At 43.2% G+C, this 25,120-nt stretch overlaps 3 protein-coding genes across 3 annotated transcripts; 1 reads left to right on the top strand and 2 right to left on the bottom strand.

Annotated features, from left to right (window-relative positions):
- Positions 1–3: 3 nt before the first annotated feature.
- zbtb5 (zinc finger and BTB domain containing 5) lies at positions 4–7,341 on the bottom strand. The gene is made up of 4 exons (XM_080462897.1): positions 6,820–7,341; positions 5,434–5,650; positions 4,490–5,338; positions 4–4,185 (listed from the first exon to the last, which is right to left on the bottom strand). The coding sequence occupies exons 2-4, from the start codon at positions 5,641–5,643 to the stop codon at positions 2,998–3,000; spliced, it is 2,247 nt and encodes a 748-aa protein (XP_080319023.1). The 5' UTR covers positions 5,644–5,650; positions 6,820–7,341; the 3' UTR covers positions 4–2,997.
- Positions 6,913–13,831, top strand: polr1e (RNA polymerase I subunit E). The gene is made up of 13 exons (XM_080462898.1): positions 6,913–7,152; positions 8,912–9,065; positions 9,334–9,437; positions 9,531–9,607; positions 9,692–9,777; positions 10,273–10,328; positions 10,428–10,572; positions 11,436–11,546; positions 11,673–11,769; positions 11,874–12,004; positions 12,087–12,168; positions 13,264–13,395; positions 13,582–13,831. The coding sequence occupies exons 2-13, from the start codon at positions 9,002–9,004 to the stop codon at positions 13,745–13,747; spliced, it is 1,251 nt and encodes a 416-aa protein (XP_080319024.1). The 5' UTR covers positions 6,913–7,152; positions 8,912–9,001; the 3' UTR covers positions 13,748–13,831.
- fbxo10 (F-box protein 10) lies at positions 13,769–24,171 on the bottom strand. The gene is made up of 11 exons (XM_080462896.1): positions 21,937–24,171; positions 21,046–21,663; positions 18,436–19,263; positions 18,113–18,262; positions 17,592–17,728; positions 16,745–16,815; positions 16,512–16,664; positions 16,089–16,418; positions 15,689–15,999; positions 14,994–15,178; positions 13,769–14,814 (listed from the first exon to the last, which is right to left on the bottom strand). Exons 2-11 carry the CDS (start codon positions 21,628–21,630, stop codon positions 14,634–14,636), a joined length of 2,931 nt encoding a protein of 976 aa, XP_080319022.1. The 5' UTR covers positions 21,631–21,663; positions 21,937–24,171; the 3' UTR covers positions 13,769–14,633.
- Positions 24,172–25,120: the final 949 nt, after the last annotated feature.

Raw genomic sequence — 25,120 nt, 5'->3', positions numbered from 1 at the left:
AATTTCACCGTTTTCTTTTTTATTATTTCAGTCTATACAACAACTGAACCTACCATACAATCGTCATGTTGTTCAACAGCAAAGACACATTTAGCCTTCTCAAGGTTACGCTACAAGAGTTAAACAGAGAATAATCAGAAATCCTTCAGTTTTGGCATATCAACAAAAGCACAGCTTTTCAAGCTACAAGGCGTAAGGCAGTGACTTTATTTAATTTAAGCCTTTTAAAAAGACATTTAAAAAAAATCTATCATATCAATACAAGGGGAAGTCCAGTCAGTGCACTCTTTTAAAGAATCACTTTTGACGGTTGCAACAGATTCACAAGAGAGCACCTTTATGGATTTCTTCTGCGTCGTGAGAAATGGAAGCTCTGTACTTCTCAAAAAGACATCACAGCAATCTCTTTCTGAAAAAGAGAAAACACTGGACGTTGAATGAGAAACAGAGAAATGGGAGTCAGATTAGAGACCGAGCCTTCATTGTTTAAACTCAGTTTAAACTCCATGGCATAGCTTTAAGGACGAATGTCATTAACCAAAAGTTGTTGAGCTGATGTTTAGGCAGGACACCCCATAAGGCCATCTCTCTTTACAGAAAAATGTCAAGATTATCAATCAACGTGTCAAATAACAGGAACCTGATGAAGGGTAACAGTGTGTGGACGGTACAGTACATTAAGGTGCCAACTAGTAATGAAAGCAATGACCATGACTCACTGACAGCATCTCTATCACAACACATCAAGTATCGAAACAGACAGAAAGAAACGGTCTTCTTTTCCTGCTCACGAAAAACAGAACGTGACAACACTGCAACTCCATGAACTGAAAACAAACCAAAGCGGATGTTTTTAACATCCCATAGCGAGGCAGACGGGTTGACATACAGATCTGCATTATCAGACTTCTTTTAGTTTTTTTTTACACTCTACAACATTAGATTCCTTCACGGCACGACTCTGTTGCGTTTAAATCTTACACAGAATCTCAAGAGAAACTGATCTAAACGTTACAGGAAACAACAGAGTGTACTAAGTAACATGGAGATAGTAAAACACGGTAACAATCTGGTTAAATCCTGAAATCAACAAGAGTAAAATTGACAAAAGGCCCTGTACAAATATTTTATCTATTACTCCCCATGTGGAATATTTCCTTATATTTTTTTTTCTGTGTGGAAATTCAGCATGAACTGGTGAGGAAAAGAAAAAAAAAAAAAAAGTTTGGGGCTTCCATCAACACAATGATAGCACAACAGACCCCCCTGCACCCCCCCAGCAAAAAAAAAAGTTTGCTGACTTGGGTATTAGCAACACATTTTCAACAATTCAGTAAACGTATTAGTCATATAAACAGAGTGCTTTAGTAACAGACAACATTATGTGTAGAAACAGATGTGGAGAAAGTACTTGTATGAGTATAGTGGCAAACTTACTGGCAATGTTTAGCTCTTCGTAATTTTTTTTGTTTTGTTTCCCCCCCTCTTCTTAAAGAGAGAAAATATGAAAGTGTCCATAAATGTGCAATATGTACATTTCTAAAGTTGAGCTCTTGTTCCTCCTAGTTTACTTTCGAGTACAAAACCGACCAGCTGTCATGTCCACCATATTGAGTGGTTGGTTGGTAAACTAGTCACCCACAGACAAACCTCTTTGTGTTGAGAAGCCCATAACTGAAAAGTATTGACCATTTATCTTGTCATGAGTATGTTTTCACAGTATGTGTCTGGCATTAGAATAATAAATTCTAAACTAAACTGATAACATTCCCCTCATTCTGATACTTTTATTCCCTTAATGAAAGCATCTTTGCTGTTATCAGAGTGAATGAGCATCAAAGGGTAAAACGACTTGCTCAGGTTCATATTTAAAAAAAACAAAAAAAATGGGATATGACAAATTATACACATTCTAAACTGAGAAATTTACTGTTGTACATATGACATTAATGCCTACTTGTACAATATTAAGTGTTTTAGCACAGACGCCTCATGTGACACAGGCATCACATGTCTTGGCTCTATGCATGAACCAACATAATCAGCTGATACTGCCGGGACAACGTTGTTTTTTCACCCCCCTTTCCGGTAACAAGAGGCAAAGTTTCTCAAATGTACTTCACTCAGATTTTTTGTCACCATCTAAACCTTAACAGAGCTACAGATTTCACCGTTACCAAGGCCTAATGGACTCCCTATAGTTTTGTGTCCAGTATCAGTTAGTGTTATGAGCATGAGCCCATCAGTTGTTGATAGCGACACGCAGGCTGTCTGATCCCTGCTCTGAACAAGGCACAGGCAATGTACTCAGTTACTATCGATCAACAGTCTGATATAAGATGCTGCTACATGTTTTACAGATGTGCAATTCACAACCTTTAGAAAATTCCCTTGATATAATTTCTTAGTGCTGAAGCTGCTCAGGGATCTGTCTTAATGATTGAAATTAATTTTGAGCACTAAAAACAAATGTAAGCACACTGAGGGGCTGAACCCGCAAATACCCAAGTCACTTTTATGATTGTTTTCTTCAACACGATTTATCCAACAGTCTTGCTGTATTAAAGCTTTTAAGCTCTGGTTCTTCACACCAATGTTCACGAGTTGTAATTGAAATTCTTCATCTTTTTTTTTTTTTTAAATGATATTTACACGGGGAAGTGAACAATAACTAACGTATCACACTTGAATGTGATATGAATGAATGTGCAGCTGTAATTGAGCCATTTTTATTTATTTTTTTAAACAGTATTGGTATTAAAACTTAAGTTTCTAACAGCTTTGAATGATAATAGCTTTTAAGGATTTCATCGTGTATTTCTGTCCTGGATAGATCATTACATAGTCATACATCTCTTTGGTCTGTGATCAGGACTGGTTAGTTTGCAACAGAGGAGGTGAAATGATCTGGCTGTACCATCAGAGAAACATTTAACTTCAGTCCCTCTCTGGCTCCCACTGTGTTTGAGTAAATTCCTCACTCGGGTCTTTATGTTCCTAGAGCAGGGCGTTGGACATGTTACTGTTCTGCCAGCGCAGACAGGTCGTCTTGGAATGCTTGTAGAGGTGTGAAGACTGGCTGAAGCGTTTTCCACACTTCAGGCATGCGTACGGTTTCTCCCCTGTGTGGACGCGGATGTGTTTCTTGCAGTCAGTGAGGGTGAGGAAGGTTTTGCAGCAGATCTTGCAGGCATATTTTCGTGCCCCCTCGACCACCAGGACATTGTGCTCGGAGAGAGCCTTCTTGCACTTGGACAGAACGTCTGCTGAAGCTCGGGTGAGCTGAGGGGGGAGGGAGGTGGGCCTCCCACCGTTCATCTCATAACCTCCGCTCTCATTAAGGAGCAAGGGACTCGCTAGATTTGATGAGGAAGAAGCAGCGTCCTGGAGGACGCCGCCCACCCCTTCCTCTCCACCAATGTGCGAAGTCATTTTTGGAGCAATACGTCTGTAACCAGGATAAGCCAGGGCTGCGGCAGTCGGTCCTCCCGGTCCTCTTGAGTTTCGCCCCATTGAGTGAAGCCCCAAACTAGAACGCGGAAAGTCCAAACCAAAGGGATCTACCCCTCCACGTCCTCCACCTGCACTCCCGCCGCCTCCTCTGGGGTTCCCTGATCCATCATGCAGCGGGTGAAGAAACAGAGAATCAGTCTGGAGATTATCACCAAACCGGTTTCTACTCTCGCTACCAAGTGGACCCGTCTGCAAAAGAGCGGAAGATGCAGAGCCAGAAGGGCCCACAGCTTCCTGTCTCATCAGGAAGTGATGTGCTACAGAGTCTCCGGTTGTTGTGTTTGGAAGGTCGTCCTCTCCAGCCACCAAGCCTGACGCAGCATTTTCATAATCCTTCTGGGCAAGAAAGCTTGAAATGCTGAAACCAGGTTTGCTGTTCAGTCTGTTGTTGCAGCCGTAGCTTCCTCCGACTCCCGTGGCCCCTCCTCCTGCTCCTCCTCCTCCCATGTTGTTCTTGAGGAGGAGCTGCTCCCTCGGCTGGAGCATTGGGTCTGAGCTGGGCTGGGGTTCAGAGGTGAAGCTGCGGTCACTGCTCTCTGGGCTCAGCTCCACCTTCTCCTCCTCCTCCTGGCAGCCAGGCTCAGCTGGGTCGCTGCCTTCAGCCTGTGACGTTACATCACTGATTTCATCGGCCGGCTCCGGCGAACTTAATGGCTCCCGTTTAACCACCACCTGATGAATGAAAAAACAAGAAAAAAAACTAATGAAGCTGAAAGGTATTCCAACCAATTAAACCCTGGAGCACCATGAACAGAAGTCTACAACACATCTATAAATAGCACATTATAAAATGTTTACATGTTGCATCCAGCTTTAAATTTTAGAACAATCACCGCAAACTCTCTCTAAGATATGGATGTACCAGGAGGAGATAACGCAGCTCTTTATTTGTGGGGCTAAATGTTGCATTAGCTGAATTAACTTAAGTATTTTATATCCTCAGAAATTCTTATATTATCATCATCAACAACTTTACCTTCTGTTCATCTTCTTCAGCCTCCTCTTCCTCTGTCCCCGATTTTATCTTCACCCCGACTCTGTTGTCTTGATCATGTTGCTCATCCATGTCCTCTTCCTTACTCACCCCACCTGCCATCCTCCCCAAGCTCTCCCCCTCACAATGCCCACCGTCTGATTGGCTGGGCAGCTGAGGGTCATCTTGGGACACGCCTACTAACGCCGTCAGCGCTGTGCCTAATTTGGACTCGTCCCCCATCTTGTGGGAGTCTGGGGAGAGGAGTGCGCCCTCCTCTCGCTCGGCATTCACGCCTCCATCTCCTAACAAGCCCATGTTGGGACCGGAAGGCCGCTGCCGCTGTCGTGGTCTATCCTCCGAGAGTCCCAGGGCAAGAGAAGGCTTTCTCTTGTGGAAGCGTCGGATTGGGAAGGAGGCTCTCTGCTCCACCGCTCGACCGCTGACGTTTCCCACCCCGTCCTCTTCCATCCCACCTAAAGCAGAGCTAACCAAACTGAGCCCCAGCTGCTGCAGCAGGAAGGAGCGTTGAAGTTTTGATGTCGCAGTGTTTGCTGCGAGATTGGCACTGGCCGCTAAAGCTGGGTTCAGTGCTAAATCTGGCATTTGCTGCTGCTGCGGCTGCCTGTGCCTCTGCTGCTCCTGTGGAGGATGGAGATGGCTGGGTCTGTCCGATGAGGGGGACATAGGCAACGTACGCGTGGTCAGATAGTGTTTGCAGGCCTTGACCACATTGTTGAGGTGCAGATGCGAAGCCGCGAGGAGGATATCCATGACGTTACTCTCGCCGAGCATCAGAGTCGATGTGTACATCATGTCCACCAGAGCAGCGAAGGCTTCAGCTGTCACCACCTGTGGCACATATGTTTTATATGAGTTTTCTGTCAGAACTAGTACAAACATTAGAAATTATGGCTCACTGACACAGTTCCTGGTCAGACACTAACCTCACTGTCCAGCTGGATCATGTTCATGCTTGCATCACCCTCTGCCACTGTAAACAGAGCTCTGAAGTGAGTACTGCAGGCTGCCAGCACTGACCGGTGGGCCTTAAAGTGTCGGCTCCCCACCACGATGACACAATCACACAGCTGACCGTGGATCCGCTGATAGTTGAGCTGTTGGAAAATCTGTTCAAAATGGCCAGGGAAATCCATGGTCCTACTGACAAAAGACACAAAGCAGAAAAGGACAACTTCAGTGTGATCAACTGAGGACAATGAAACCAAAACAAGAACATTCTTTCGGGAAAAAATGTTCACGATGTGATAATGTAGACGTAAAATAATGGCAGAACATATGAACATATGAGAGTATACACAGGAAAACGTTTTTAACGTGTTAAGAAGGCTGTGTCAATGCAGTTAAGTGTTATTACAAGCTTTTGTATACCCTCTATTGACCTTCAGGGACAGTCTGCCTTCAAAACGTTTAGTGGATTTATTCATGATGTACAAAAGTAAAAGAACATGAACAAACTAAGCAAGACATCTCAAGCAGACAATACTTCACCAACTTCTAGAGGATAAAACAACCGAACCACGTTTGTCAACTGACTCACATGTATTTGGATACATCAGACCTTTTTGTTTCTTTTAAACATATCCTCCATAGGTTAAATGTTCTTGTTTAGTCAGGAAAAACAAAAGCATGATTCTTCTGAAAAGATGTTCAGTGTAATTATACAGTCATCTGCTAAACTTTGTTGCAGATGTGACAAAATGCATCCATTTCATCAGAGAATAATCTGAGTGGATCTAAATTAACATTAATAGTAAAGTAGTTACATCGACTATTGGTTTAGTTTACATTTTGTTAGTTTATTCAAAAATCAGTCTAGATTTGAAAGCTTGCATCTTTTCCTCCCCATGCCTCATGAAGAAAGTGCACATTGCTGCATCCCAAAACTGAGTGGCACAAATCGACTACATACAAGAGAGGAAACAAATAAAATGTGACCAAACCTGAACACAAACAATCGCATGAAGAGAAAAGTAAAGAAGCAACCCTTGATATCAGACGGATGCTAAACTTGCACAACGAACACATCCTTCAAATAGCTTTTTTTTTTTTTTTTTTTAAATACCTGCACGCCTGTGGTGCCTTGTTTCTTCATCCATGCCAAATAGTTTTGCAGTATAGATCCACAAATGTGATGTTTGAAATAGGAAGTGAACATTTTTCTACCAGCAGCTGAGAGACGCTAGCTACTGACCATGGGTCAACACTTAACTCGTCTGCAATTCTAATGAAGGATAATTTCAAAAAAACAAAAAACAACAACACATTGACTGTTGCAGTGAGATAAGAGAGTTGTTTTCATGAGATATTACCTTTACAGCTTGTAGAACGCCGGGATTGCAGGATGCAGCGGGGCTCCGGTTGGAAGTGAGCGAGCTAAAGTTAGCTGGCTGCGGACCAGCAGCAGACGGTCTGTTAGCTAGTGCCGCGGAGGCATACGGTCCCTCCGGGGGTGGATGGGCCCGTCCAAAACACTGCTTTCCCTAACAGAATGTCCCTTCAGACGTCGCTCTGCGGAGCCGACATGCCCGCTGTCCCGCTGCGGTCCGTCCTCCGGATACTTTTTCCGCTTGAAGCAGCCCCCGGTGTGGGGCACGGAGATGCCCGTTGATGTGCGGTGTCACGGCGGCCGCCGCTTCACAAAGGTGGGCTCGTTCAGGCGGACTCGCCGCTCGATAACAGCCACATACAACCGCGGTTACTCAAACAAAACACAACTATACATCATCATGTATTATTATCGGATATACGACAAGCGGGGTATCGTTATTTCCGGAGTTTTATTCCTCCTCTCAGACGGGGTTTCCTCTCAGACTCACAGGGTGGCGCTGTGCGCTCCGCTCAGGGGAGAAGACGACCTGAACCTGTCCGATGAAAGAGGAGTTCATCTCCGGTTTCTTTCTTCCACCTCACGGTGACTGTGCTGTACTGTCACGAACTGAAACACAATTACACTGTGAACAAACAACAATACATTTACAAAAAAAAGAAAAATTTAAAAAAAAACGTCACGGACTGAATAACCAACAAATGTGCAGCCATAACTCACCAAAAGTTTTTTTTTAGCCATTCAGCAAACCATTTCATCCAAAACAATTCATGATATCACAAGGAGACTTATGCCTTTCAGAAAGCAAGCATAGAAAAGAGGTTTGACCAAAGACCGAGGCCAAGATCAATACTGACCAAAACGGGTTTCGAACCAGCGACCCAATTTTGATCACCACCCCCCCGCCCCCCCCCCCCCCGCCTGTGGTTAGACACACAATCAATGGTACGCGAGCTCCCTCTAGTGGCATCTGGAGGAAACTCGGCTTTTTATAATGAAATATTATTTGAGCACATCTGCAACCTTCATGAGCAAAAAAGACTTTCCACCAAAATCAAATTGAACTGCGGCCGCAAAACACGGCCTCTAAAATGAGGTTGAACACAGCTCTCAAAGTTTATTAAAGTTTTGATATATGAACATAAACTGTCTTATGTTGCATCTGTGCAGTTTCAAATACAATTTAGGACGGGAAACGTTTCATCACATTTCATGTTGTTTTTGCATCTGATTTTAAAGGTTTGAACCTTCCTTTTAAATTTTTTAGGACAATTTAAGTATTATAGCTTTTTTAACCATTAAAGCAGTTTTCTTTTAGAAAACCTAGTCATTTTAGTCTTTTTTTTAAAAATTGGTTTGAGTAGTTCCCCCATTTCTTGTGATTTTAGCTATTTTCCCCCATTATAGCCATTTTAGTTGTGCCTTTTTTTTTAAAAATCCTTTTTAGCCAAGTGTTTCTGAAAATTACTTTCTGTGTATAAATAAAATGAAACAACCTAAAATGTTCATTTATGTCTAATTTTGTGAGTGGTTCAGATGCCGTTATTGCCAATTTACATGAAATACAATGTGCACGGAATGCAATGGCATTATGTTGGGAATCTCTGACATTAGCAGCGTAACAGTCATAGTGGGTATCGAAAGTCACAACCGAATATAAAAAGTAAAAACAAATGAATACATAGACAGCAGCATGGATGGACAGTAAGGTGCATGTTAGGAGGTATCTAGTGGGTTTACACAAACCATTGTAAAAAAAAAAAAAAAAAGTGGTTGAATTACAATTTTTTATCGGATTAATTTTGTTTTCAGGTTCTGTAATCTGAAATAGCAGACGTTAGACTATATTAGTTATGAAAGTATGACCCTGCAGTTTACATGTTCAACACCAGAGGTCACTGTTATATTAAAAAAGATCTGAGAAATCAAAGAAGAAACGTTCTCAAGCTTGATACAGTCACCTTGTGAAATAGCAAAAGCCTTGTATTCAGCCGGAAACCTATTATTAAAGTATAATGACCGAACTAACTCAACACATGACGAAGATTTGGCCGTTTACGGCACATGTTTCAAAGTTACAGAGTTACCGACGACACCACTGGTAGGCGCTCGTCAAGACGGAAGTCCACGGGAGTGAACGCTCTTGTCTCCAGCGTCCTGCAGTCATGGCCGCCTCCTGCTCGTTAGTGTGCTGTGAAGAGGAGAGGGAGTCTGATAAAGCTGTCATAGGTAAATACTTAAAGTTCTTTGTGTTTGTAAAGCGGACAGGTTATTATATCCTTGATGGTTAATGTTTGGTTGTGTTTTGCAGTGCACGTGTCTCGTCCGCACACGCGAGCATGGCGTTTGTTGTTGACTTATGACTGCTTCTCTCACGTGCTTTATCGCAAGGCTTAAAACGATGAATCTATTTGGGTTTTAGAGTAGAGTCAATTGTTGTGGTTGTTGTAATCGTAATCGGTTTGTTTCTTACCTTAAACCCTCCAAAATCACATAGTTCGCTTCTCAAATGGAAACGTCAAAAACGAAGACAAACTGGATTTCACACTGTACAAGAATATGGACGAGAAGAACCCAAGAAAAAAGAGCAGACGAATCCTGGTGAAGATGATCACACTGCCTTTTTTCATTTTTAATTTATTTATTCAAATATTCTCTCACTGCTTTAATGACTTTTTTTATTCCTGTGTTTAGGTGGCTGAGTCAGACAGACTGTCTTATGTTGGACATACTTTTGGAACGGGATCAATGAAATGTAACAGCCTTTCCAAGTAGGTGAATAAAGCATATTGCAGCATGACACTGTGATACCTGTGAAGATGAGTGAGTCAGTGTGCAGTTTGGTGTCTCTTCAGATATTATGTTGGGGTGTTGAACAAACAGACCAACCAAATGGAAGTCCACAGTGCACTGCTGTTCAACATGCAACCTGTAATACCAGGTAACGGAAGGAAAAAAACAACAACAACACTCTCCTTCCATTTTTATCCAGTTGCCAGAGGCAATCATAGCTGATTATCAGTCTCTAGGACATAAGCTACCTTTTATGTCCTGGAGACTGTCACCAGTCGATCACAGGAAAGACACAGAGAAACAAGACATATTCACAGATTTCCACCTAATTTAGAGTCACCAATTCAAGATAAAACCCATGCTTTCTGCATTCCATGCTTTCTGAGAAAATGAAAATCTAACGCAGGAATGTCCCTGTGGGACTCAAACCAGACATATTCTCAATGTGAGGTAAAAGCTTTTTATTTTTATTTTTTACCACACTTCCACCAAGCATCACTTATGATTAGTTTACTGAATGAATTAGCCAATTATATGAAGCCTGTCAGCTACAAACTCTTTCAAAACAAGAGCTCATATTTTGTAAGAAATCAGTTTGTGCTTTGTTGGTAAGTCTTGTGATTGTGTGATCTTTTGTCACCAGGAGAGACAACTGAGAGTGTTAAATCTGCGGATGCTTCTCAGTCCTACAGAGACAAGGTATGATGATAACCATGTTTTTCTTTCTTGGAATTAAAAAAAAAAAGAGTGAACAAGAAAAGAAAATCGATATTTCACAGATTTCTTTTATCTCTTTAGGTTGACTCATTGATCGAAGCCTTTGGCACCAATAAACAGAAGCGAGCGCTGAGCTCCCGCAGGCTGAATCAGGTGGGCAGTGACACGTTGCATCATGCAGTGACTTCAGCTGCCAACACTGTGATCGACAAGAAGGGCCTGGAAGGTAGGTTGCACCGTCTTTTTACCACTCACATGTTTGCACCACAGAACTCAGAATACTCCCAACAATATTCATTTTGTTGACAGGAGTAATCAGAGTTTTCTAGCGTCCGCCAAAATTTGGTGAAAATCTGTCATGTAGGTTTGACGTAAAGCTTTTAAAATGAAAACCGGATACAGAATCCGGAACACCTCCAAAATGTAATGGAATCTTCAATGGCCTTACATCTAACTGTGGGGAACATTTCTACAAAATCTGTGCAGTAGTTTTGACGTAATCGTTCAAACAGCAAACTGAAAAAATATATGCCGATGATTTTATAATGTCCTTGGCAGACATAATAAACGTCTTTGTCTTGTTGCAATAGTTCATCAGAGAAAACAAGGGATTATGGTTAATAGATTTCTGTTAGAGAAGGATGTAAAATTGTCCTGATTTCAGGATTAAGAGTTTGTAAACTATGCACAAAAAATAAAGACATTAGTGTGAGGTAGATTATTTCTTTGTAACCGTTGTTTTCCTTGAAGTTACTCCACCAGAATCCACATGGGACAAAGGATTTAAATTTCGTGGAACATCCCCCGGTTTGTTGACGACTTTGCAGTCAAGGAAACTCCCGAGCATTCCATTGTGGGCACAGAATCACTTTTTGGACACTCGATCTCACGATATCTTGATTCTCCCTGGCAGAACGATCAGCTTCACAACATTTAAGACTATTCTTGTGACTTGGAACTTTGAGGAAGTCGGGCTGAATCGGTCAAATGTTGCTGTTATATCCCAGAAAGCCAAGCCTTCCGAAGATGACAGAGGAGAAAAAACCCGCAGAATCCTACCTTAATTATTTGTCTGCCGTCTCTCTTCAGCTCTCCAGCATGAGGTGGCTGAGATCGAGTCCCAGGGTGACCTGTCTCTTCACCTTCCCCCCTGCAACGTGAACGCCGACACCCGAGAGAACGTCTATCCATTTGATGAGCGTATCTTTTTCCTTGCACCACAACAGCGTGTGGTTGTTTAGTGTAGCTTTTTTTTTTTTTTTTAGTTTTCTTCATTGAGTTTCGTCAGAGTTTGTTGAGATTTTCGCCTTGAATCCGTATCGACAGTCCTGAGTCCGGTGGAGTTCGGTGCTTTGGAGCAGGCTGGTTCGAAGATTGCAGCACTCACCCCAGAGGAGCTGCAGAATATGAGAAATGAAGGAGGGTAAGATAACAGAGGACTCATTCTTTCTCAGACAGATTATCTTATTATTATGTTTCAACGCAATTTTTTTTGTTTTGTTTTGTTTTTTTTGCTGTTTACTGCAGGTGCCTGTCTGTCTTGAGGCATTTGGATAACATGCCAACGGCGGATGAATTGAGAGACAAAACGGCTCGATGCGCCTTTTATCTTTCTCTGCTGCTCAAACTCTCCAGGCAGAGGAGCGTCACCAGAAAATGTGAATACTGTTCTCATATTTGTGGGTAACAAACTTGCCGTCCTCATTCAGGCAGATAACAGCTTGTGTTTTATGTCTGCAGTCGGACAGGAGGACGACTGCCCCCGCATCATTCAGAACAAGCTGATGAGAACTTTCACCGTGGAGACCTTCAACAATGGCCGGTATGAAGCTGTGAAGACATTTGCCGTGGTCCATCTTTTCAGGAAACCGAATCTGTTGAAGTTGGTTCACGTGCAGACGTCGTGTCGACAATCGGATTTTGTTGCAACAAAAAATACGTTTTAACTTATTTGAATTGACATACTTCCTTCGGCACATTTCAGATCGACATGAGCAAAGTGGTGATGAGTCTCATACAGAATGGTACACCTGTGTGAATCAGGATGTTTCTCAAAATACTTTTCTTATGCTTTTGTCTTATTGTCATATTAGTTAGTCTTCAGTGTTTTCTCCCACAAGAAAGTAAAATGCTATAATAACGAGAATTTGTCTAATAAGCTAACGCATGTTTTTTTTTTTTTTTTTACCTAAAGTAGGAAAATGGGTCTCCTCTGTGTTTATAGACTGGCCCTTACTTGTATTGTAGGCTTCACACTGACAGTAGTACAGAGAGGAACCTTAACGGGATGACTATGTTGTGGTTTTTTCGCTCAACATGCCCTTTTCCACTTTTGAGCCAATGCATCGATTTGTATGTCAGCATCTTAAGGGACTGTTAAACACTCCGTCTTTTAGAAAGATGGACTGACGGCGCAGTCAGTGGCGGTGTTAAAACTTATGTTTGAAGCCATTCAAACATTCACAAAACTGCAGACGTTTATAAAAAATCTAAAGTAAGCGACCTGTTCAGATATTTCACACAGCAAGTGACAATATACTCACCATGCACAGGGCGTTTGTTAAACATTGCATTAAACACTTTAAGACGAACAAATCCAGGGCATGTAGTTCACATGGATATTCTCTCCTCCTTGCATGGTGCCACAGGCTGACCGTCTCTCGTAGGCCAAACACACAGACAGACGACCACACACGCATCCATGTGTTACATAAGAGAGAAATTAATTTTTTCAGACTGTGGGAGAAAAGCTGTGTGGATATTTTCACAATGATGGAGTACCAACCAATACACCGCTGAGCAACTGTGAAGCACAACAGAAATGGCTTGTTCATGTCATGAATGTATGTGTGGTCTGATTGTTTTGGCTCTTCAAATGTATACAAATATCACTTTGCACCTCGTGTTTTCACTTTAGGGTCCAGAACATCGTGTCATCGTCAATGCGAGCCAAGTTAGCAGCTTACTGCTTGGTGCTGCTGCTGCATATGGGTCATATGACTGCTGATCTCACGTTACTGCACCGTGATCTGGGAATTACCGAGGCCAAGTAAGAAGAAAGTCTTTATGTGCAGCTTTATCAATTTTTAAGTCAATGGTGTCTTTGTCATCAGTACATTTACCTCCTCTGCCATATTTCAGAAAGTAATGTGACAGTTGTGAAAAGGAAGAGCCTGTTTCTAAGGCAGGACAGATGCTGTCTGCCAATATAACTGCTTCATGTGTTTTATTATAGGATGACTGAAGTTGCCAAGTCCATGGGACTGACCCTAATGAAAACTCCCCGGGACAAAGCTGAGGACGCCGCACTGCGAGACGACCACAAGCAGGCCGCTCTTGTTCTACCGCTAGTCAAATACGATCAGTTCAGCGAAAGACGGAAACGCAAGAAGATGCACTGAGGAGCAAAAGAAGTCTTAACAGAAAGTCAGCAAACGAGGCATGTTTATTATTGTTTTTGTAGACAAATAAAGTGGTTAAAATTATGTTGTACATGATATCATTGGGTAATGCTTATATTTCAAGATACTAATGAGCTGTAAACAACTTCTAGATGGCGGAACATCTAGCGGACACAGTTGAAACGTATAGGCACATTTGTAGACATCACATATTGCACACTAAAAATCTTCATCCTTCTGACGGGCTGTTTCCAAGCGAGTGCATCACTGCAACACGACAGTAATTTTCACTTTTTCACTGAATTTTAAAACTTCTGGACAAGAAACACGAAACTCACCTGGAAACAGCACCTCTGTGCAAGAGGCAGGAGTTTAAGTTTGGCTTTGTTTGACTTTTTTGCATATCCACCATCACACTATACACACCTTTATCCTAGCTACAATCATCGATTGAATGAAGAAATCAGACAAGGCACAGCTTTACTTTGCACCATGTATGAAGCTGGCATGTCTGAAGCCTTTGGACTCCTGTTAGGATTTATAAATGTGCACGTCCTAACCAGCAAATCTCAGAAGCTAACTGACCAAACAAACAGTGCAAGATGAAAAGTCGAAGGTAAAGCTTTTGTGCTGAAATGGATAGTGAAAGTTTAGTAAGACAATTGACGTACTCGGGTTCCATAAAATTCTAAAAGTCCAATTTAAGATTTCACAAGTGTGTCACTGGAAAGCGGACGGCCACTTCAGTGTTCGTGGTGCCACCTTCTGCTTCTTCTAAAGTTTAACTCCACCCAGATGGGCCTTTTATGAAAGATCTCCATCATGATCTTCCACGGATGTAGACCTCTTGGTTTCAGCAATCCTATTAGAGTATATTGATAGTGTTTCACAGGATGGAGCAGAACTTGCTGCCGCTGTGGCAGCCGCTTTCAACAGTTGCGCTGATCCTCGTCGTCATGGAGATGCCAAGTCGGGACGGGTACTGGGATGAGTTGAGGCCAGCCGGAGTGGTGGCCTGTGGGCGAGCAGGAGGACTTTCCAAAACCCAGGGAGGAATAGATGTACAGCTATAGAATAACAAAAGAAAAAGATCCCTTTCTCAGACTTTCACCCATCTTCTCTATACGCTTCACGTAGATTTGAGTGGAAGGTTTCTGTGAACTGCACTAATGTTAATTACAACTGCAGCGCGGACAGCAAGGGGGAAAACGTACATAAGTGAACATTGTGTCAGTTGCCAAGTTACCTGTTGTGCCTCAGAATACTGTTGTTGCGCAACACACAGCTGTCATTGGCAGGATCCATATGGAGCAGTGATTTTTTGTTTTCAGGGTGGCCCTGATATAAGATATTGTCATGGACGACACCTTTCACTGGCCCCAGCAGAGCGATGCCACAGCCCTGGGCTGGTTGGACACGATTGCGCATTACCTAGACAAAAAAACAAAAACGAGATGAGAATTTTCTTGCAGGGAGACCTCACACCTTTTTCTAAATGCATCATATGAGCAGCACTTTCTTTATGTGGTGGCAGAGAATTACTGGCCAGAAATTTAAAGCAGGGGTGGTTTAGTGCACAAAAGGTTACACAATTCATACGGGCCAGAAATAAATTAGCTTTTGTTCTCGTCACTGAGAAAATTAACACATTTCTCCATCTTTAATTGGACAAAACCATGGCCGGATTTCTTTTGTGGCGTTCATCAACTCAGTAGTCACGTTCTGTGTGTTCAAAGATCTTTGGTCACTGTTGTGCTGTTCACATTTCAAGCAAACTGCCACCAGATTTCATTTGCATGATTTTTGGGTGTGCAGCAGAGTGTGGATGGAAGCATTCACACTTCCACAAATATACCACACCAACGTAGCAATGCCACCAGGCTTAGTTTTAACCACAACAAATGTGACAAGTGTGAAAACACCCTCTCCACTCAATCTGACCTTAATATCAGCACTTCCAGAGATCTGGATCCCACATCCACGGTTTCCAACCACATCGTTCTCCACAATCTGTCCACTGCTGCTGAAACTGACGCCATGGCCGCTGTTTTCATAGATGCCGTTACCACGCAGCTCCACCCTGCAGTCTTTCTCCACGGTAACGCCACCCCGACCGTTTTCGAGGATGCAGTTTGTCACGAGCCGGGTCAGCTGACTGCTCTGCAGTACAGCCACACCGGGACCACGGTTGTTGTTTATGAGGTTGGCAATGACATTCAGGGCCTCACTGCTCTTGACATACAGGCCGACTGCTGCAGAGACACACAGATGGATGACAAGAACATCAGTGATGGAGAGGGGGCGACGTCTTTGTATTTCACGCAGCAGATTGATTCAGTACCTCCGTTGTAGCTCATGCAGTTGCTCTCTACCAGGGCCATGCTGATGCACCGACGGGCAGAGTGGCGCTCGTCCTCACTTTCCAGATCGTTCTCCCAAGCAAACAAATCCCCTTCTTCATTAAAGTTTTCCTGCCCATCTCTTCCTTCTCCGCTGACTCCATCACCGCCAATCCCTTCCTGCCCCAGCCAGTTCCCCTGATTGGCATCCATGTTATCTGGGTCCTTCCTGCAGAACACCGCCAGCCCGTACATGCCGTTATGGACGATGAAGTTCCCCAGGAGCTGTGGGAGGCTGGAGGACATGACCCAGACACCGCAGCCTTTGTTACCTGAAGAAAGCAGAGAAAACACCTGTAACATCGCTGTTGGAAAGACATTTGTGTAAGCATTTATTGTGTGTTCCGATATGATTAATTCCATACAGTAGACATGGTTTCCCTCGATCAGTCCTCGTCCTCGCTCTCCAACCACCACGCCATCCGAGTAGCCATAACAGATGTAGTTGTTCCTCAAGATGGGGTCACCGCCTCTACGAATGTCCACACCGCCCCACTGGTTCTCTCTGATAACGTTCTCTAAAATCAGAATGAATCATGTTAACAAAGTACAAGAGTAAAACATTGCGATGAATGAGAACTGATGGAAAACAATTGACCTGTTATCATCCCTCTGCCGTTCTCGTTTATAGCGATCCCTGCTGCCTGGCCTTGAAAGATGTGATTCCCACTAAGACACAAGAAGACAGTGATGATTGTAGTTTATTCTACTCCCCCCCCCCCCCCAATGGGGGTCAGACAGACAATAAGAAAATAACTTAAGGAAATTCACAAGTTTTGATATTATGCTTGCAGAGTACCAGGTTGCTTTGTTTATGTTAGCGCCTCCACCCACAGCCACACATCTTACAACATTATGCAACACCTCACATTACATGCAAAATACTCCGTTATCCCCAGCAACAGCAATATTTCTCTGCACTGCGCCACTCTTGGTAGACATGAAGTTATCAAACCACTCAAATGTCACAATTTCCCTTTTCGAGTGAAGATTTTGAACCTTGCAAAGAAACTGACACAAATGGTGGTATGGGCTTTTTGTATGACTGCCGCTTGAAATTCTAAACAGACCAAATAAATGCAAAATAACTAAAACAACCCAAAAGCATTTCACTTTTAGCCTCCAGACTGGGTTAAAATAGTTTTATTTTCACTGACGAAGAAGAGTTTGTTATATATAATATTTCATAGTACCTGTTAACATGTCAGATGCACAAGCATTAATACTTAAATAATAAATACGACTCAATAATTATAAAAAAAACCCACTGCACTGGACCTAGAATAAAGAGTCATCTTGTAATTTCTCATTTCTACTAATACATGTGGAGAAAGGCCTTGCTTTTTCAATTTGATGTGTGAGCCAGTGACTTTAGTTCTAACATAGAAAACCTTTCTAAAAGGTGCTACACGGGTCAAGTTACATGTTGGACGTGTTCGACCTACCTCACCACAGGATTTCCACTGAAGAGGATATACACACCGGCTTCCTTGTTGTTATAGATCTGGTTGCTCCGAATTGAGCCTTTTCCATTGCCAAGCACAACAACCCCAGAACGCAAACCACTGTGTATTTTGTTGCACTGTGAAATAAGAGAGTAAAACTAATTGTAGCAAAGACACAATTGAAACCACTTGACTTTGGGCGTATGCGTACAGTATACAAAATGTGTATTTCAAAGAAAATGCAAGAGAAGTAATTTTCCTATTTTGTTTATATAAATGCTCACGTGATCTATGTATTCATTCTGAAGAAAAAACAAACTTTCACTCATATTGAGTGAGTTTCTCATGTGATAGAAATTGGTGCTCCAGAAGAAATGATGTTATCCATGACAACTGGTTACAAGATGCAGCTGAAACCTGAAGTTATAACTGGACTTTGTGTCAGGCTTATTATGTCCGATTGTGGAGGCATTCTTCCCCACAGAAGAAATATGAAAAGATACAGTAGTAATCGTGATTACCACAATGGTGGGGTTAGCCCCTTTTCGTATGTCCAGTCCCGCCTCTCCGTTCGAGTGGATGTTGTTTTCTGCTATGAGGCCCTGAGCAGAAAGGCGCATAAACACACCTGACGCACGGCACTCACACACCTCGTTTCTCAGCATCACTATCTGAAGAAAGGGAGACAGAAAGAGGCAGCTCAGGTGACGGCGTGAACATGAAACTGCTGATTAATTATTAATGATGTGAGCTACTGCTTTTAGTTCACACAATACATCTTAGATTAGAAACTCTAGACATGATGAATTTCACTCTTCTCAAACAAAGTTAAAAGAACTTTTACTGTGGAGTTTTGGATGCAGCGAACGGCGTAATTCAGCCCGCGGAACACATTCTCCTCCAGCCGAGCCTGTCCATAATTAGACAAGTGCATGCCGCCCTTTCCGTCCCTGAAGAGGCAGCGTCGGAGGATGCAGCCAAGAGTGGCTGCTGCCAACATTTGAGCCTCTGGGTCCCTGTCTAATTCCTGCTGAAGGGTGAGGGGTACGGGGGTCACAGATGGGGGATCAGGGGATGAGGCGAGTGGCAGAGAGCCATCTGGCTGGGGTTTGAGCAAATGTGACAGACCATGATGGTCACACGGGATTTTGTAATTCAGAATAAATTGATTTTTGGCGTTGTTGGTGTCTCCTCCGTCTCGGTTATCCTCCTCTCCCTCGCTGCGTTCGCCGTCACTCCAGCCATCTTCTATCACTGTGCCTGGACACACCGTATCCACCCCGGTCCTTCTCCTCCAGTCCTCTGTGTTCGCAGGCTCATTTTTAGCATGAGCAGCAGGAGGTTGAGGTCCACCAGCAGAGGCTGCCTGAGGGAATTTGAGGGAGCTGCTCGACCCGGTCATGGCACACGATGGGAACGTCCTGGTCAAAGCAGCCAGATGTTTACAGGCCCAGTTCCTTTCCGACACTGGGGGGCCTTCCACAGTCACGGAAGCCGTGTCACTTCCTGAGAAGTCACAGTTGTCCAACAAACTGAGGACTACACCCATCAAGTGGGCCGAGCTGCCCTGTGAGAAGGAGCAGAACCGAGCCTGGCATGTTCCTGGCCCCCGGATCTGCAGCTGAGCGCCCTCGAAGTTGCAGTTGTCCAGTTGCACGTGGCCCCATGATGTCTGGAGGAGAGCAGAGAGAGAGAGCAGGTGAATTGAGTCAGAGAGATTGGGGGGGGGGGTATTCAATTTGACATGCTGTTGCAAAGATATATGTGGATACAGAAGAATTGCTGTGGTATTTTTATTACCAGCAGAGAGTTCAAAATGAGAGGAATTTCTAGGTTTGCACAAAAAAATTGCTGCAAGGACTAAGCGGTTCCGACACTCGTCCCATCCTCCAGTTGCTCCGATTAGATGTGTTTAATCTGAGCTGGGACTGCACAGAAGTCATTCTCATCTCATAGTAGTGAGAATGTGCCCGTTTGAGTCTGGATGTCTGTGCTGCCTGCATTCGTGCTATAATCAAACCGTACCAAAGTCTTTTTTTGGAAACTAACAAACAGAAAACATCCCACAAGGTGTTGACACAATAATTCACCAAAGTGAGCTGGGAGTAGACGTAGTGATGCGTATTTGCAATGGTAATCCTGACAAAAAAAATACGTCCAAATTGAGCCACAAGAGCAATAAAATATGAAACATAAAAAAAGTCTAAAATACACAGAAAACAATAACGTGCAACTGAGAGAGTTCGTTATTCCTGTCGGACCAGTGGCCTAAGATAGAAGCTATTCGTAATTATTAATGGTTCTGCCACCGATGTTCTTTGACCTCCAGCCTGAGGGGAACAAATAAACTTGTCTCCTTTGTCTTGGCTGGTAAAAGGGTTCCAACTGCAACAAATAACAGACTTTGTTTTAAACACATCAAACAAACACATCTGAAGTGAAACCACATTTTGAAATTTCTAAGAAGTCATTTCACTCAGCAGCCACGCTGACACAGTGTGGTTGATTAGTTTTTAGCCCTCATGCTTCACAGAGGAAAGCTATGAGTTTGCTTCAGGGCTGGGGGCTTTCTGTAAGTGTCTGTGTGGGTTCACGCCGGGTGCTGCGCTTTCCAAGGACATTCACACTAAGTCAACTAGTCACCGTGTGTTTGTTTTTGTGTGTTTGTCAGTAAGACCCCTGGAAACTCCTCCATGGTGTACCATGCCTCTAGCCCACACGTGTCGAACTCCAGGCCTCGAGGGCCGCAGCCCTGCACGTTTTGCATGTCTCCCAGCTTCAACACAGCTGATTGCAATGAGCAGCTCGTTATCTGGCTTTGTGCTGAATGTGGTGATGAACCATCAGGACATTCAGGGGAGGGAGACATTGAAAACGTGCAGGGCTGCGGCCCACGAGGATCTGAGTTTGACACCCCTGCTCTAGCCCAACGTTAACCTAGATAAAAGGTTGTCAAAGTGTGGAAGCATGAGCTCACCCCTCACAGAGCTTGAACCATATTTTGCCCCCAACTCTTGTGCATGTTTTGCCTAACGGCATTTCGTGATTTATGGTTGAAAGTTTGAAATCTTTTCCACATTGTAAGACGTAAAGGTTATTGGCTTTTGAGGGATATAGGCAATGAAAAGTACAACCTCTAGTGCTGGCTGAAGGCTTCTAATTTAGAATAATTTTGGTCTTTATCATTTAAATCACTCGCAAACACAAATCAGCAATAAAAATATTTTAGAATAAAATAACTGTTTTTCCATCCTTCTATATTTTGATTTATTCCGAATTTTTTTTTTGAAAAAGTCATTCTGAGAAAAGCCATCCCCCTGGCCCGCAAACTCTCTGGTGGTCCCCAGCGGAGAACCACTGGCCGATACGAAATCCAGCCAACGCACCACCGACTTGGATAAAGTGAGGACGGAGAGTGAATGGATGTCAATACACTGACCAACTGTTATCTCACCTTGTAGACAACAGTGGAGAACCAGGGTGGCATGAAGACCAGATTACAGAGTCTGGCAGTGGGACACTGCTGCTCCACACACACCAGCAGGGCCACCTCGCCCAGTCGCCCCAGCCCCACCAGCTCCACTGGCACCTTCAACACCACCTCAGCCTGCTCCTCATACACCCCTGGATGGAGAACCACGCGATCATATGGCCCCGCCACGCCAAGCGCCCCTCGAAGGGTCTCAAACTCATACCCGGGGCCCACATGCCAGACCCTGCGGTCTTTACGTCTCCTGAAAAAGAGCAGGCAGGCTGAGGCCTGGAGCTCCGGTCCATTTCGGGTCCAGGTCCGGGTGGCGAGGGCGTGCTGCTTCAGGGCCTCCCTCCAGGAGGGGGGCTCCAGGTGGGGCTGGCTGGGCCAGTTGGGGTGTCTGTATTCGGGGCAGCCCAGGCAGAGCTGCCTCCAGCGGGTGTTGTCCAGAGAGAGCACAAGCTCCCTCCAGGTGCGACACACCTGGCAGCAGCGGCCCAGGTCGGACAGAGGCAGGTAGGCCAGGATCACCCGCCACAGCTCCACGGGGAGGCTGCCCACCTCCATGGCAGCGGAGACGCACCGTGACGGGAGGGGCACCTGGAGACAGCCACAGCGGGGAAAAAAGCCATTTTTTACACAACAACAGCAGCAGCACAGATCCGCGACTGCGCTCATTAATAGACACACATAAACACACACCAGAGAGCAGCGCTGCGGAGAAACGACGCGCTGCGACGCACATTTCTTTAAACCCCATCGCACGTTTTGCACCAAGATTTCCTGCGATCTGTCGCTAAAGTTTGGATGAGCTCGTCGCGAGGCGCCGCTCGTCCTCAGCGTTGGCCCCGACAAGAAAACCATCAGCCTTACCTTTGTGTTTTCAGCAGCTCTCCATGTTCGGAACAAGAATCAACACATGTCGGCTGCAGGCCGGGAGCAGCGATCCGAGCAGTCTGCCGCAGAGAGCCGGGTGCTCGCAGCCCCCAAGCAGCTCCTCACGGTCGGCCATGGTGCCTGCAGATGTGCCGTCGAAAACACTGGAGCTCAAAAGACGGAAAAGACCCCGGGCGAACACACACACACGTCTCCATCTTCCGCTTCCCAAAAGTAGGCGTTGACTTTCTTTCTGCCCTTACGGACACATCTCTCCAGAGAGCAGGGAACTATTCCCACCGCGTTCCATTCTCCTGACTCAGATAGGAGCAGGTATGGAAGCACATTTCCGCCACCGAAACAAAAGAAAAGAAAAGAAAAGTTACACGTGAGTAAAACAAATCAAAATCAAAATGAGGAGGTTTTATGTTATAACTCGAAAATTCCAGTGGAAATCTGGGGAACAGAAGCTGATCTCTGATCTCCTCCACGAGGTGCCTCTCCCATCCGCTTTGTATGGGACATTTCTCTGTAGTTTTTTGCGATTTATTCAGAAACGGTTAAAGATATCAAAAGCATACAGCATAGCAACAGTGTCCGGAAAAACGTGAAAGTTTTGACATTTGAATGATTCAAAAATAAATTATAACAACAACAACAAGAGCAATTAGAGATTTCTGACGTCCACCAAAGGTTGACCTCAGAAAAGAAAAAGAAAGTTTTCGGATTCCATTTCAAATTTTATGGAATCTTCTGTGGCCTAATATCTTTTCTACAAAGTCAATGCAGTGGCTTTGACATAATCTTGCAAACAGACATACAGACGGATAAATATACGGCAGTGGTTGTATTATGTCCTTAGTGGACGTAATAATAATAAAGATTTGGATCACAAATGTGTAAATACCTCTCAGCATAAACACAATAATAAGATTAAACGACCACCTAGGATAGTAATCTCCCCACCTTGCCACTAAGGCAGGCACAAGAATTATGAGATGGTAAGTTGAAAAAGCTTTTCAAATAATGATGGCTCTTTTTTAACATTTGTTTTTTTTTCTCACTGTTAAGAATATTTTGGCAAACACAAAGGCCCATGAATGTTACAATGAAAGGATGAAAATGATCATAGAATAGAAAAGATTTACTTCAAAAACAAGAACACTTTAAGCTGGAAATGCAAAATGAATAAATACAAAACACATTTAACCCTTCAGTGGTGTTGTGGTCAAGACCACCTAACCTGAGAGTATCCAAAGACATGACCAAGACTTTAGGAGTTCGAGACACGAGTCAAGACCAAGACCAGAGCATCTCAAGACCGAGACAAACCAAGACCAAGATTTTAAGGGGCAGAGAACGAGTCGAGACCAAGACTTTGGAAATGTGTTCTCAAGAAAAGTTTTGATAGCTAGACCACTCTCGAGGAATGCAACACTATTCATTAGACAAGGGGCCATGATTGGATTTCAAGTTCATAAAATCAAAAAGTAAATCCTTTTGTTTGATTATAATATTAAGTCAGATTTAATTTCATGTGTTGGTAACAACACACAACATTGTTGTGGTGCTTCATTCCTGGGGATTCGCATTTCCATTTCCATTAGGGAATATAAATATAGATTTAAGAGCTGTGGGGTGGTTTTACTGCTTGACGTTAGAAATTGCCTTTTGATGTATTGCCAGATGGGAACCAGGAGAAGAGGTGATGTCCAGGGTGGACACGGCACTTGAAGAAACAGCTCACCTTTCTGAGTAGTCAGACAGTATACTATATTTGCGTCTGATGGGGGCCAGTGGTCTTTATTAGGTGTGTTCAATTTAGTTTAATTGCTATGATCTATGTGATCTGTATTGTATCTGAATAGATACTAGCAAATCAAAAAAACAGCTTTCTACAGATGATCAAATTATAATAAAAACAAATAATGAGTAGCGCATTGCTAGTTATTGCATTGTCTTCATGTGTGTCTGTGACTGGATTGTATATTCACATTGGAACATCTCTATGAGTGACTTAGATAATCTTTTGGTTGTGACAACGATAGTGATATTAATTATGGCTGCATTTAACTGTCTCTTTTAGCTAGTGGGCACAAAAGCAGGACGCAGCAATGAACTAGGTCCATGCCATTATTCAGATATTCTTTTTAATCCACTGATATTAGAGAAACCGTCTGCTGTCGAGATGAAGCTCTACTCATTTATATTTCAACAGCCTCATGAATCAAGATATGCAAAAAAAAAAAAAAAAGATCTTTATTTTCAAAATGGAATCCAGTCTATTCATGCTTATGAAGTGTGTAAACAACATTGCCTCAAATTGTAAAAAATGTAGGACAGAACAGAGAAAATTAGATTTAGTTTAAGTTTATTTTTTTTTTACATTATAGTTGTGTAATCATCCAGGTCTTTATCACTGTTTAATGAGTATGTTTACAGTGAATTAAAATTGCTGTTCACAGATGTTCTCCATCCAGTGTGACAGAGCTTGAGCTATTTTGCAAAGAAGAATGGGCAAAAAAAAAATCTGTCACTAAATGCAAAAGTGCAAAGCTGGTAGAGACAGACCCCAAAATACCTGCAGCCGTGATTGTCAATAAGGTTTTCTTCTACATCACAATTATCAGGCCCATTATGTTGGTCTGTCACATAATATCCCAATAAAATACATTTACATGTGTGGTTATAATGTGACAAAATGTGGGAAAAGTCAAGGGTGTGAATACTTTTGTAAGCCATTGTATTATGACGAAATACCAGACACAAAAAGACAAGATTGTCTGATGTATTATCTCATATACCATTGTTTTTTTTAAATTCTGAATAAAAATGCACAGGAAGTCACAAGTCTTAATGTCAGCAGAAATTAAGTTCTTCTTCCACATGAAATGCTTCCTTTGTTAAGAGAAGTGCGCTCTTTACCCCATGATGATATTCTCTTATCATGTGACCTGAGTGTATGTTCCCAGAAAAGAGAAAACAACACAGTCCCCCATCATCAAATTTCAAGAAAAACATGATCAGACGTAATAGTTTAATATTATCCTTAGATATTGTCTCATGAAATAAACAAATTAAATAATGATGAAAGTATTGAAAGTACTTGGTGCTGACTTGGCAGGGTTCCCTCTGGATTAGATGTTTTTAGGTCTTTAAAAGGCAAAGTGATCCAGCAAAT

The sequence above is a fragment of the Lipophrys pholis genome, assembly GCF_963383615.2.
Source record: "Lipophrys pholis genome assembly, chromosome: 5".
Taxonomy (NCBI): domain Eukaryota; kingdom Metazoa; phylum Chordata; class Actinopteri; order Blenniiformes; family Blenniidae; genus Lipophrys; species Lipophrys pholis.
This window is presented reverse-complemented; position numbering and strand designations above follow the sequence as displayed.